The sequence below is a fragment of the Trematomus bernacchii genome, unplaced genomic scaffold (genome assembly GCF_902827165.1).
Source record: "Trematomus bernacchii unplaced genomic scaffold, fTreBer1.1, whole genome shotgun sequence".
Lineage (NCBI taxonomy): Eukaryota > Metazoa > Chordata > Actinopteri > Perciformes > Nototheniidae > Trematomus > Trematomus bernacchii.
Window position 1 is genome coordinate 9,747,193 of NW_022987739.1, and position 14,185 is coordinate 9,761,377.

General features: G+C 40.3%; 2 protein-coding genes across 2 annotated transcripts; one reads left to right on the forward strand and one right to left on the reverse strand.

Moving 5' to 3' along the window:
- Positions 1-4,070: 4,070 nt before the first annotated feature.
- Positions 4,071-6,049, reverse strand: fam43a (family with sequence similarity 43 member A). The gene is made up of 2 exons (XM_034147711.1): positions 5,972-6,049; positions 4,071-5,878 (listed from the first exon to the last, which is right to left on the reverse strand). Exon 2 carries the CDS (start codon positions 5,840-5,842, stop codon positions 4,802-4,804), a length of 1,041 nt encoding a protein of 346 aa, XP_034003602.1. The 5' UTR covers positions 5,843-5,878; positions 5,972-6,049; the 3' UTR covers positions 4,071-4,801.
- Positions 6,050-7,079: 1,030 nt separating this feature from the next.
- On the forward strand, positions 7,080-13,545 carry lsg1 (large 60S subunit nuclear export GTPase 1). The gene is made up of 14 exons (XM_034146722.1): positions 7,080-7,296; positions 8,035-8,161; positions 8,632-8,752; positions 8,843-8,929; positions 9,126-9,212; positions 9,323-9,383; positions 9,659-9,835; positions 10,138-10,512; positions 10,736-10,837; positions 10,931-11,074; positions 11,655-11,778; positions 11,991-12,070; positions 12,633-12,806; positions 12,908-13,545. Exons 1-14 carry the CDS (start codon positions 7,198-7,200, stop codon positions 13,085-13,087), a joined length of 1,938 nt encoding a protein of 645 aa, XP_034002613.1. The 5' UTR covers positions 7,080-7,197; the 3' UTR covers positions 13,088-13,545.
- Positions 13,546-14,185: the final 640 nt, after the last annotated feature.

Below are 14,185 nucleotides of genomic sequence, written 5' to 3' on the forward strand. Positions count from 1 at the left end.
GATGGATGCAGTTTCTCAATAATTAATTAAAGCATGTCTTTTTTGCTAAGTCGATTCTGCACTTCAGTCAGAGCAGCACCTTAAAGGACGCGGCACGAATGAAGACAGTTGGGCATGAAAGTGACTTGTACATACACACATAGTGGACTTGCATGCAAAGACACACACATTTATGCAGCTCCCGGAGGACAGCTGTCAGATGCAAACTAATGAGAGCTGAGGATGGCACCGTAATGGATTTCTTTCTGTCCCTCACTGTCTGTCTCTGTCTTTCTCACATTCGCAGCGACCTGGTACAGTCGTGAGTGGACTCTGACACTGACATCATCTGACACTGCCTGCCTGCGAAGCACGAATCAAAACGCACCATCCTCCAAGAGAAAAAGGCCAACAAGTTCACCACAACTATGTCTATACGGTCTGCAGCACTTCTAATTCTATGGTGTGAGTAAAATGACCCTCAGTGGTTGTTGCTGTATTTGAGTTGGGTGTTAATTACACCTTCATGCTACAAATAGTAGTGTCGCCTCCAGCTCCTCCTCACCTGCGTCAAGTATTGAGTTACTGTCTACGTAAAGCATCTAATTACCATCTGAGGGCAAGCTGGGACATGTTGCTACTATTCCTAGAGATTTGTTTTTTATGTTTCCACAGACACCACAGAAGGTCACCATCCTTCCATGCTCTGATTCATCCTCTCACTTCGCCGTGCTGCTGGTGTAATCAGATCCGGGCACACTAACTAACGCTCTGCTGCTTTCCCAGCCCTCCTCATGCATTATAGACGAACAGATTTTCTGCCGTGGCGTGTCTGGCTGGCGCTGGTGATGGTGTGGTACATCGATGGCCTGCAGCTGCGTTCAACCAGCACATCATTAAACAACTCTGCTCTTCTGCATGGGTGTCAGACAGCACAAGGACTGCCAGATTACCTTTCTCCTTAGGTTAATTCATTGGTCTTTATTCAGTATTTGGTTGTACTGTCCTCCGCTTTTCACAAAAAATGTATACAATTTCCATTTGTCCTGTATGTTTTTTTTACCGCTCAAGCATCATAACCCCCATCCTTTCCTTCCTGGAAATATTGGGGATCTCGACATTACACGTCATTTGTTGTTGCTGTTTGTTGCAAAGGAGAATGTATGTGTATCTGTACGAGTATAGTGCAAGTTATGTTTTTTGTACTCTTTGGACTGTGGAACACTTAATCTTTACGGTAGAATAATTTATCAGTCATTATTTCATGATTTGTAATTATTTGTTATACCTAATAAACAATTAATCAGGGTATTACGCAAGAAATTAAGGATTTGTTGCAAGTTGGAAGTTGTAATGTCAACAATATAATTCAATTTGCATGGTTTGTATATTTTGATACCTTTAAACTCTTAAAGAATCTACATAAGTAGCCTCTTGACCTGTGACTCCAACGTGCCTAACAATAAGTTAAGAAAACACCTGAGGATTTGTTTGAGAGATAAGCAAAAGCAAAGGTTGACTTTTACAAGAAAACCATATATGTTTCCTCTCTTATCAGTCAGGAACTCTGCTCTCTCCCTTGGCAGATTAACACATCTTCTACAACCACTTGTTGTCAACAAACACTTTCAATCCTGTAATCATGTGAGTGGTCCGGCTGCACCTGTGGCCTATATTCAGGTATGCCGGGAAGATTGTCCAAGGCCATGATTGCTTTTGCAAAGGTGGGACATGAGACACGTTGTGCAAAAATGTTGGTCAGGTAGAAATATTGGACTACAAATTCATTATGCAACTGTTAAAAGCAGTAATTGTAGAAAATTCCCCTATTGCTCTGTCTATACTTGTATGTGGTAAAAGTTCTGGGTGTCCACTAATTACATTGAGCAGGGCACTTGCTGATGATGTCATGTTTTCTTTGCAGGAAAGGGCAACTCCTGTGAGGCTGCAGCTGCATACAGGGCATCACACCACATGAGGAAGAGAAGCGTGGGTTCCTGCGCTATGTTGCTATTTAAACTCACATGCAGGATAACCACGACCAGCCATGGATTAAGTGTGTGTGTGTGTGTGTGTGTGTGTGTGTGTGTGTGTGCGTGCGTGCGTGCGTGCGTGTGTGTGCGTGTGTTTGGTCTCTCAGAGGCACATCAATTCATAATGAGCTGCTGTGAAGCTTTTTATAGGACTGGCCGACCGCTGCCTGAAATACATTAACCTTCTGTCTCCTGATCTCATATTAAATCCATGGTGGGAGTAGTTTTTGTTTTCAGTGAATACCTCAACATGGCTGATGCGATTTTGTCCGCTGGTGAAACACTGTCTGTGCAGATAACAATCCCCATATCCACCCACCTCCTCTGGGCAGCAGGGAACCTGTTCTCTGTCTCCTCATGTCTTATTCAGCCCTGTTATTGTGCAGCATCACTGCAGGTGGTGTACATGACAATCTGCCTGGCTCTGGGCTGGGGGAGCACCCGTGCATGCCGTGTGAAGCTGCAAACATTAGTCGACAGATCAATTAGTTGATAGGTATATATTTGGGTGTTCTGCGGACTGTTAAAACAAAACATTAAAAAACATTAGCTAGGACATTAAGACACTAGGGGGGACATGTAAACTATTTCCCAAAGAATAATCAAGAATAGAATCAATAGTTGCAGCCCTAATGCAGCGGGCTTTCGGGGTGTGGCTCTGGCAGACAGATTCATACCTCCAAAGATATATATACATTTATAAATAAACTAAATAAGTGTGGTGATACTGTTTCATATGAAAGTCTGGTAAGAACTGTGTGCAGTAGGCGTAGGCCGGTTGTTATGTAGAGGGGAAGTGACAGTGGCAGGTCTTCTACTTTTAGAGCTGCAAGGGAAGTTGTGTCACTGCTGCAAAGTCACAACCCTCGCATGATGAGAGTTTATCTGCCTCTTTGCCACTGTAGTTATCAGATATTGCGCCTGATACACTATCTTTAAATAGGAGGAAGTAACCTAATGTGTCACTTCTCTTCATCAACTTATAATTTGGTGAAGTAACAACACTTCTAATGCAGTACTTCTGAATAAAACTTTGGTACACACATTTAAACCAGTTAGCAGGACGATATATGTGCTGAAATAATGTTCACATATTTATGGCTGTGAATATTACCATTTTTGACATCTTTAACCGTAAGTCAGAACTGTTTTATGGTACAACTCAACTCTATGCATGTCTTCAAATGGTAGCAACTCACCCAAACATTTCATTTAGGCTTCAATGGTACTGTGTCAATACATAGGCCTATGCCACTATAATGAAATGTAGTGTTTTGTCATTGTATGACTGTTAAACTAATCATTACAAAAATATTGATTAATATAGGATATCCCAGTCTGCTCTCTAGTAACTCATGATTATGTACTGTAAAGTCCTCTATTAGAAATGATTAGGTATGTACTTCTTTCCAAATCATGAATTATCAAATTGTTCCTCAATCTTTCCTCCATAAACCTTGTTCTGATTCAATACATAGACCAAATGTAAAAGAAATGTACTGGCTGGCTTTGGATATATTCTACACATACAACATTACAGTAGCCATGTGGATTAAAGAGAACTAGTTTTTGCCCTTGAGAGATTCTCTGTCTCATGAAAGGAAGATAGACGTAATGGAAAATAAAATAAAACAGTCAGTATGTTGTTAAGGCGTCTGGGGGTCAGTCGTCTTGTCATTAAAGGACCCATGTGATGTTCTAATAGCTTGTTTGTGATGACGTCCTCCTGTGTGTCCTGGCTTCCCTGAGGCCAGGCAGAATGAATGGGCCTTCAGTACCTTAATTGAATAACTTCAACAGCCTGTTCCCAGAAAACAATTTGGCGAAAAAGGACACATTTTCAGCCAAGGCTATTAAATAAATAAATAATAATATGATGGTACCTGTAGTCCATACAGCTAAGAAATATCTCTCCGTGTTTCCTGCCTCCATGTTGCTTTTTTCACACTGCAAATCTGACCTGAATCTGAGCCTCTCAAGGTAAATCCCCACTCATATTGCACAAGAGGGAAACAAATGTCTAAATGTTTTCCAACACAAATCTACACATAAAGTTCCACAGTTTCATATAATTTTCTTTTTTATTGATAAGTCTATGAGGTTCACATAACAAACCACATTTTTCTTTAAAAAATAACATATTTATACTTTAAACATCGTACTTTACATCTCAATACATAAAGGTGTGTTTCTTTTGCACAGCAAAGATAAGACATTGATGTTTTAGGCAACATACCAACAAACATTAAGTACATGTAGTCAACATAATACTTCCACAACAGTGCAAAATAAAGTAAATGAACAGGCAGTAACAAGAGCGCCCTGACAGGAAAATTAAGGATGCCTGTTTAGACCCACTGAACCACTTAGGAAAATAACAAATCGTGCTTAAAAACTAAGTATTTTTGGATCATTAAGAGCATCTTTCAACAGAAAAACGCAATTTGCAAGAGAGAGTAAAGTTAGGTAAACAAGCTTGAGGATACACAAATCCTCTTAAATAAAAGAGATGGAATTAGTGCAGTGCGTCCTGGGCACACTTGGATTTGTGTCGTTTCCTCTCTCAAATGGGCATGCACTTGTTAATTGTTTTGTTCATAGGTTGACACAATATTAAGATATCGTTCAGTAGCCTTGTTGTGTGTCAATGTGCTGTTATTGTCCCAGAGCTTAAGTCGTGTATAGGCACCAGGTTGGACAAACACTCTCCAAAACAAGGACAGGGAAAATGTTTCTTGTGGAGACATGGCTCATCATAGGAGACTCGCCCAGAAATACCTTAACAATATTCAGGCGATTTCCTGCACCTTTACCTCCTCAAAGCCATTAGAGAGATGAGGGGGCTCCTGGTTGCTCTCTATGGAGGACTCGCTGCCCGTGCTCTCTCCAGAGAGAAGTCTGGTGACTCTGAGGTCAGCTTTCAGAGTCTGCAGGTCGTTTCCTATGCTCATCTCCCCCAAGTCATTAATAATCTGAGTCAATTCCTGTTTACCGTTAGCAACACAATCACCGTCCGTGTCCAGAATGTCCTCACACTCAAAGTGCATCGCTTTCTCCTCCTCCTCCTCCCCGACTAAGTCCTCTGTGATGGAGCCCAGTTTGGGTGCGCTCCGGCTGCGCTCCACCGGGGGTTTGTAGTAGCACTGTCCGTTCAGCAGCTTTCTGATGGGGACCAACGGGATGGTCTGTTCCCCTATGAGCTGCTGCTGCTGGTGTCTGGCATCGTCCCTTCGCTTTAGTCTTTTGAACTCAGCCAGGGCCGTGGCCGAGGTCTGGTACAGCAGCAGCGCCATAGCCTTTGCCTTTTCCGGCTTGGACACCAGCACTGCGTGACAGCGCAGCATCACGGCCTTGTGCTTCATTTCGTGCCTGTAAACCCAGGCGAAAATCTTGGGTAGCCTCGGGTCCGCGACGCAGTATGTTATCCGGTGTAGCAAGTACAAGTGTCCCGGCCTCCTGGCCTTGTCGTCCACATGCACCATCCGGATGCCCTGCGAGCTGATGGTCAGCCTCATCTTGGTGCCGTTTTTGCCCATTTCGCTTTTGCCCCAGATCTTGCTCACGGCAACGTCCGTACAGCCGTCCCCTTTGGACTGGATGGTAGTGGCATTCCCCAGGTATAGCACCGTGTATGTCGGGTCCTCGCTGGTGATCTTCACCTTTTTCCTCTTTGACTTGAACATGCTGCCCACCCTGTTGAGTGCGCTCTCGGGGCAGGACTTGGCGAAGGAGGTGAGCGCAGAGTAGTTGAGGCTCACCGCATAGCCCTTCTGCTTGGACTGCTTGTCTTCCTCGATCAGGTCGAACTTATTCTTCTTCCAAGGCAGCATTTTATTGCTGTTTCCAGTCAACAGCAACAAAGTCTACTGAGAGAAAGAAAATAATAAACTTTGTATTAACTGCTAAATCCAAGAAGTGTTTGAGCTACTCTATGAGAATTTAACTCAAATACATCGTACTTCATCTGTTCTGCCTCTAAAGAGCTCATGTCCAATTGTTGTGTCTCCCGTCCTCTCTCTTCGCTATTTTGAAACCAGTCTGCTCTGCTGATGAAGGACGAGCTTTCAGGACTATATACAGGGAGAAACCATTTCAGGGAGACTGTAGGGGGGGCTGAACCAAATGAGAATAAACATGGTTGTGTTTATTGATACTACATTCCCTTTTGCCCTTTTTTCAAAAATGACCGAAGCATACATTCGCTCTAACTAGATAAAATATACTATTTATATATATTTTTCGTTATAATTTTTTACATATTTTAGCATAACACGAGCCTATAACCAAATATTATTTTACAATGGGGAAACCTATATTTCGGCTATAAATATGCATAAAATAGGACACATATAAATATTTTGTTTTACAAAATCTCTCAAAATGTAAATTAGAATACTATAATGGTAATGGAAGAGTAAGCATAATACATATTTTAATTGTTTTAATTTTAACAAATTAAACACATTTTACCAATTATGTTTTCACTTAGAATTTGTTTGCATTAGGGTTTTGTGCATACAATAATAAGGTAATTCAGAGGAAATAAAAACACAGGCAAAGTAATGCTAAAGTCACACAATAAACAAACGAAGAAGGTTATGACATGCTGCTGTTTTATATCGCCATCTTCTGGTTCGCATCAGAAATGCATCTGTTAATCTGTGATGATGGGAGATAATTAATGTGTTACTTTGATCAACATTAACTTTTTATTTGTTGAATTCAATGTACTTTCTTGATGTGGATTGCATTATATTTATTTTATTTATTTGTATTATTATTTCGAAACTGACCGCAGTTAAGCATGAGGAACGTATATCGGTACTGTCCCGTTTTCTTCAGGGCACCTTTAAGAGCTGGACAAAAAAGTGGACTGTACCATATTTACGTCACTGTATATACTACAAATAAAGATAAAGGAGAGTTTTAATTCCGATTTTTTTATTGTTTATTTATCCAGATATTGTATGCAAATGCTTAAATAAAACATCTTAACAAATATATCCTAGTATTTGAAGTCAGGGTATGAGGCTCGATTGGTTTATCCCACTTCCGGTTCTGACGACAACAACGTTGTGCACATGGGGCACAGTAGCTAGTCGGAGATAGCATTTTCCACCTTCCCGATATCTTAATTTACAGCTTTGTTTGTTATATATTATATTACAGAACATCAGAAGTTAGTATGGGTAAGAAGAAAGTAGGAGGAGCAGGAGCACTGGGTCGAACTCTGATAAAGGAAAGGTTGAATGCAGGCCGAGGAAAAAAGAGAGGCGACTCATGGGTATGTCAGGGCAAAAACGAACTTATATTACACGTGCTTTATCAAATAATTTTGTATATGTTGCTGTTCGTGATATTTTATTAAGTTCACTGTCGGTGCTGTTTGAACTGCCACTCAACATGTGTGTTTCGGGTGAGCTCTCAATAGATCTGACTAACATGGGTAGTTGCTTGCGCCAAACTCCCTTGAGAAAATATTATTTTATCGCTGCTCTGAATATATTCAATGTAAAGTGCCACTATAAACAACTGTTCGTAATAAATATGCTCCTGTGAACAATTCGGCATGGAGATAAATTAGACATTATATTCCCTAACCTTGTCTGTTTGCTTGTTACTGTGGCCACATGCATAGTGTGCTCATGCTGCTGCTGTTATAAACACTTTTGAAGCTGCTCTATTTTCTGATGCTGTTGTCTGCTAGCTACTGTACCTGCCCGAAGCTTGTTTTCAGACTGCATTATGTTAATGTAATATCTTTCGTTACATGCGATTGTATGTAAGTATAGGGTCTGTTGGAAATGGTTTGACGTGTGCCTGCTACATTTCTACCTTTGCCTTTTTTTCTTTTTTTAATGACTCGCTTGGTTAAATCAATGTTAAATAAAGTGAGCAAACAAAAAACATCCTAAGTAATGTTAGGGCAGAACACCGTATACTTTTTTTTCTTAAGTACTCACTGTAATCCTTGACTATGTGAGGTTTGTTATTAATGAAGCCCTTATTTGACCCTTTGCAGATCCACACAAGTGAGCTGAATGATGGCTATGACTGGGGTCGGCTGAACCTGCAGTCGGTGACAGAACAGAGTTCAATGGATGATTTTCTGGCCACTGCAGAGTTGGCAGGAACGGAGTTTGTTGCAGGTTAGTAATACCTCACTAAACGTATGTGTTCTTCGGATGTGTGTTGTGGTCACAGACTGTCAATAATTTGTACTCAATAAGCATCGTACTTAGTACAATATATGCCATTCTAGACACAGTTGTTGTATTATTTCGAGCTGCACCCAGATTAAATAGTTAATTAAATGCCCTCAAACCAAATGTACAGTTGTTTAAATGGACTTATTGCTCATGTCACTTAGTCTTATTGAGCACATGCCTAGGCAGTCACAGTGTGCCTCACTGCTTAAGCCTCAGAGCTTCATTGATTAAATGTTTCTGGATTCAAGATTCATTGTCATGTTGATTCATTGAGTGCATAACAAAAAGTGTATCTCGAGCCGGTTTCTCAAACTTACCTACCCTACCCTACCTTTAACTGTCCCTGTGTTATCCACTGCTTCTTTGCCTTATGATGCCATTGATGTTTATTTCTTGCTTTATTTTCTTAGAGAAACTCAACATCAAGTTTGTGCCAGCGGAAGCAAGAGCAGGCTTAATAACATCTGAGGAGAGAATTAGGCTGAAGCAGCTTCATGAAGAAAACAAGCATTTCCTCAGAATTCCTCGACGGTACGTAGAACATTCTTCTACATTATTTTTAGGGATACCTTTAGCTTTTGTCATAATAACATGTTGTGATATCTCTCTCCCAATTTAAAGCCCCCACTGGGATGAAGACACCAGTGCTGAAGTACTTCAACAAGCGGAGAAAGACAGCTTCTTGGAGTGGAGACGAAAGCTTGCACAGTGTGTAATATTCTGATAACTCTGTCACATTTGCTCTAACAATTATTGTTTTTTTATAAACAGTAGTGTTGTGGTTTCATGTTTATTGTTTAAGAAATGGTGTACAAAAGCTGTCCATACAGCATGTGTTATATGTGGTTATATAACTATTTGATTATTAGATTGACCAATCTAACGTCAAGTGTTTCCCCTAAAGTCTCGAAGAGGAGCAGAAGCTATTTCTCACCCCATTTGAGAGGAACCTGGAGTTCTGGAGACAACTGTGGAGAGTGATCGAGAGGAGGTACAAAAACAAGAGCTGTGTACAACTGTTAGCTTTATTCTGTCTTCAATGAGGAATTTGTTTCACTTGTTTAAAACGTAAGGCACAACAGTTTTTGTTTTTTCTTGCAGTGACGTCGTTGTTCAGATTGTTGATGGCAGAAATCCTTTGCTGTTCAGAAGTTCTGACTTGGTAAGTGACTCTTAACTGTGACTAAATACGTTTTTCAATGACAGTTGTCTCTGCTTTAAGATACACATTCTAAATACTGGGTTTCTGTTCTTTTATACTTCTCTTGAAGAGTTTGATTTATTTTAAGCTGTTATCTTTCATGTTGATTTGTTTGTCTCTATCTCTTAAATTTGTACAAATTGTATACTCTAATAATTGAAATAAATTAAACAGACGGGAAATACTGTACAAAGGTGAACTAAACATATGACACTTTTCTGTTGTTGTGTTCCCAGGAGTTGTATGTAAAGGAAGTGTCAGAGCATAAGGTGAACATGGTGCTGGTGAATAAGGCCGACCTGCTGACCAGACAGCAGAGGCGAGCCTGGGCCACATACTTCCAGAAACAAGGGCTGAGGGCAGTGTTCTGGTCGGCCCTGGCTGAGAACGAGAGACTGGAGGCAGAGGAGAAGGTGAGGAGCTTTCAGAATATCTACCCTGAACGTCACCTGTTTATTTGAATGCATTCATTTACAATTATTGGGAGCAACTAATGGTGTAGATCCTTGTCTTGGGAAGCTCAATGTTATCAGTTTCTGTTTTTTTGTCATCACTGTTCAAATATCTTTGGGATTTTGAGTGACACAAAAAGCATTTAAGGGTTGCAGAGAAACTGTGATGGACACTTTAATTTAATCTAGAAAAAAAAATGCAGATTAATTGATAAAGTAATTTCAGCCTTAAACTCTGTATTAACATGCAAAACTTCTCATAGGGCCTTGAAGTGGAGGCTCTAGAGATTGAAGAGATTGAAGAGAGTGACGAAGAGGAAGACGGGCCAGACAATGAAAACTTTACCCAGAAAGGGGCTGCGGGAGAGGAGGAGATGAAGACAGCCGGTGAGGAGGAGGAGGATGATGAGGTAGAAGAGAGTGGTACAGATGAAGATCAGCGGGAAAAGATAACTGTACAGGCGGAGGACTGGAACACCTGCTCAGAAGATGAAGAAGAGGAAGACACTGCCGGTTCATCCAGTAAATCCGCCTTCCACAACTCAAGCCGCCTGCTGCATAAGGACGAGCTGCTGGCCATGTTTAAGTCTGTTCACAACGCAACCAGGTGCAGAGAAGGAGAACTGACAGTGGGACTGGTGAGTGAAATGTTTCAGACGAATTATCCACATTGGTGTGTGAACAAATATTTTTGTTCACGTCCCCGTAAGACCTTGAATCCTTTAAATTGCAGAGGCCATTAATTCATATATAAATGGTTGATTCTGTGAAGGAATTATTCGTTTAACAAATGCTGTAATAACGTCACCCTATGAGTTTTATGATTGACTATATCATTGACTATATGTATGAATTCAACAGGTTGGATATCCGAATGTGGGAAAGAGCTCCACAATCAACACCATCTTCAGGAACAAGAAGGTTTCCGTCTCAGCGACTCCTGGACACACGAAGCACTTTCAGGTACAAGACTAATATTTAAACCTATTAATATTAATTCAGTCATTCATTTAGAGAAAGTTTAATGACGGTTGTTTTGCCTTTCTTGTCTAACAGACTCTGTTTGTGGAGCCGGGCCTGTGCCTCTGTGACTGCCCGGGTCTGACCCTGCCCTCCTTTGTTTCTACTAAAGCTGAGATGATCTGCTCTGGCATCCTGCCCATCGACCAGATGAGAGATCACGTCCCTGCAATTTCACATATATCCTTTTTGTGATAGTGGCGCAGCACCTGCAGAATCCACTTGCAGCTTTTTCTTTGAGGAAACAAAGTGTTGATGAGCATTACATGTGCTATATGTTGAGCTTATAACAAATTCTCATGATGGGAATTGAGTTGGAACTCGCAGTAACTAAAGAAGTTAATTGGAAAATTGGTGTTTAAAAAAAAAAGCAAGATGTAGTTATTGTCTGGAGTATGTAGTGTATTAAAGTAGGTAATGTTCTGATGACAAAAACCTAGCGTACTTAGGGAGGGGTAAAATGTTCAAAATCTTCTATCATAATATAGCTAATTTAAAACACTGATATCTATATAAATCCCAATATAGCACGTTTTTGGGCTATTTAATGAATAAATAAATAATCTACTACATGAAATAACCTCATGGTGGAGCCTACTGTGTGAACAGTAATTTCTATTTACTGTGATGGAAACAAAAATTAAACAATATGTTGGTGTTTAGAATAATATACCTAGAATCTTCAACATCATGAAGCTCACAGTGTGTCCAACTTTAAGACTTTCTTTGGTTTTGTTAAAGTCCTTGACAGTTTTTTCACATATGTCAAGCAATCCCTCGGCATGTGTTAGAAGGAATCTACGGCTTCAACATCATCCGACCGCGAGAGGACGAAGACCCCGACCGGTTCCCCTCCTCTGAGGAGCTGCTCATGGCTTATGGATGTGAGACTCCCAGATATTCATTATGTTTTTATAGAGAATAAATAAACAACAGGCCAAGGCAGTGCTGTATGAAGATGAGCTGTGATAGTCACCCATGTACTTCATCTTTTCTATCAAATATTACAATTGATTTCATAGACTTGTGTTATTATAAACTCTGCAATTACATAAAATCAGAATAATAATTATAATTATGTTTCCCTCTGTTACAGACATGAGAGGCTTCATGACGGCGCATGGACAGCCTGATCAGTCCAGATCAGCCCGGTACATCCTGAAGGATTTTGTCAACGTAAGCTATTCTGTTGGTTGGTTTTTATCAACCTATCCAAATCTGTAGATGGTCTTTTTAAAAGCAACATGTAATGCCTAGAAGATAATAGTTCCAACATGAAACTGCTCACAACAATGTCTGTTGATGATGTTGAGTTATTGGGTTGCTGTTGAGTTTTTTAAATGTTTATTTTTGGCACTTTAAGCATCAAAAGCTTTCCATTTCCATTATGTTGAGAAGAAGGCGGATATCTTTATGCCTGATATCCCCAACACACTACAGCTCACCCAAAACCATCTATATTATTAAGTAGCACTACGGGTAAGAGAAAAACATATTTTGGTTGGGGTGAACTTTCCCTTTTGATTTACTGTTTGCCACATACATTTTACACCCACCTGCAGCATCACCTATAATAATTGTGATACCACTGAAATCTTCTGCTTTGTGTTTAAAAAAAGATACAGCCCTTGTTGGGACCAGTTTGCTGCAGAATGGAGTAGCTGTCTTGCATTATTGCAATTTTAAATATGTGCATCCTGAATTGACCCTTTTTCCTAACAATGTTGACTCCTTGCAGGGAAAGCTTCGGTACTGCCATCCTCCTCCACACATTAATCCTGAAGACTTCCAGCCGCAGCACAGCGAGTTCCTGAAAACAGACGTAGACTTCAGTGAATTCTCCTCCACATCAACGAGCCACAACAAAGTCAGGAGGATTGAAAATGTGGTTGACAAAAACTTCTTCCATCAGGTACAGCTCGTATACAGTCTTTGTGTTAGTAAGAAAATGCCTCCATATTGTGACGTGGAAAAAAAAAAGTGAAACTAATGGTTATTGATCTCCATCTCCAGGCAAATGTGCGGGCGCTCTCTAAGGGGGTTCAGTCTGTAATGGGCTACAAGCCCGGCTGCGGACCTGTCCCTGCGCCAAAACCTGGAACCGATGTGAGGGAGGGAAAACCCTGGAAAAAACACGGCAATAGGAACAAGAAGGAGAAAGTACGGCGTCTTAACAGGCATCTCGAGGCCTGACCACTTTTAATTACAGATCATTTCATTGGGAATGTAAAAACCCTTAACTGCAGTTCACATGATGTGATTCCAAAGGAATTAATGCTGAGCAGTATCTGACGGTAGATGAAGGCCCTTTAATTCTTTGAGTATGGAAATGTAAGACAGTCTATGTTAACTACTGAGATGCATAATCTGTTAAGAACATATTGGTGAAATGCATTCCATCATATGAACCAGTAGTTGTTTAACAGATCTCACCACAGTGTTTGGAAAGGGACTCAACATCACTTAAATTGGGATTTTACAAGAGATTGAACCAGATTTTTGTATTTCGAAGACATTTCAGAAACACTCATCACAAAGTCTTTATTACCCAAGTAAATGATTGTATATCTGATACTGCATTTATCCATATACAGTTGTGATAAATGTAACTCAAATAGTAAACCAAATAAATCAAATTGTTCATGTTTCAATTCTTTAATCATTTCCACAAGGTTATCTATTGAATGCTTCCCAGTGCAATATTTGGAAAATACTTCTTAACCTACAAGGGCTTATGGATTCATATTGGGGGTTAATCTATATTCACTGCAGTTTAGTAGTATACAAATGTTCACAAATAAGTATTTTAATATCCGCATTTAATGAAATGACTAACGTTAAAAGGATCATCTCTTGTGTTGAGTATTAAAGGTGGGGTAGGCACGTTTGAGAAACCGGCTCGAGATACACTTTGTGTTATATTCCATGGAATGCTCTTAACATCCCGATAGCAATGAATATCTTAAGTGCTTTGACAAAAATTCCATAAAGAAATTTCATCTGTGGAAGCCGTAGTACTGTAAAAAGCACGACCAATCATTTTAGCCGGCCCGGCTAAAATAACTGGATGGCCTACCTGTCTGTCAGCCTTCCATCTGTGCACAAACTTATCTCGTGCCCTCATTGGTCATGTGCGCGTTCGTGTGTTGGAGGAGGGGCTCTGTAAGGAAGTGGTAGTCTTTTTCCGTCTGTGTATTTTCAAATTCTAGAGCACTCGAGCTGGTTTCTCCAAAATTACCTACCCCACCTTAAGTTGACCTAAACTCATGAAATTAAAAAATGTGCAGAAGT

What these genes read in the sequence shown, in the direction of transcription:
- lsg1 (XM_034146722.1), top strand. Translation starts at nt 7,198, where the DNA reads ATGGGTAAGAAGAAAGTAGGAGGAGCAGGAGCACTGGGTCGAACTCTG. An exon ending in TGGAGACGAAAGCTTGCACA is followed by an intron (nt 8,930 to 9,125) that starts GTGTGTAATATT and finishes TTTCCCCTAAAG; the next exon opens with TCTCGAAGAGGAGCAGAAGC. An exon ending in GACACACGAAGCACTTTCAG is followed by an intron (nt 10,838 to 10,930) that starts GTACAAGACTAA and finishes CTTGTCTAACAG; the next exon opens with ACTCTGTTTGTGGAGCCGGG.
- fam43a (XM_034147711.1), bottom strand. Translation starts at nt 5,842, where the DNA reads ATGCTGCCTTGGAAGAAGAATAAGTTCGACCTGATCGAGGAAGACAAG.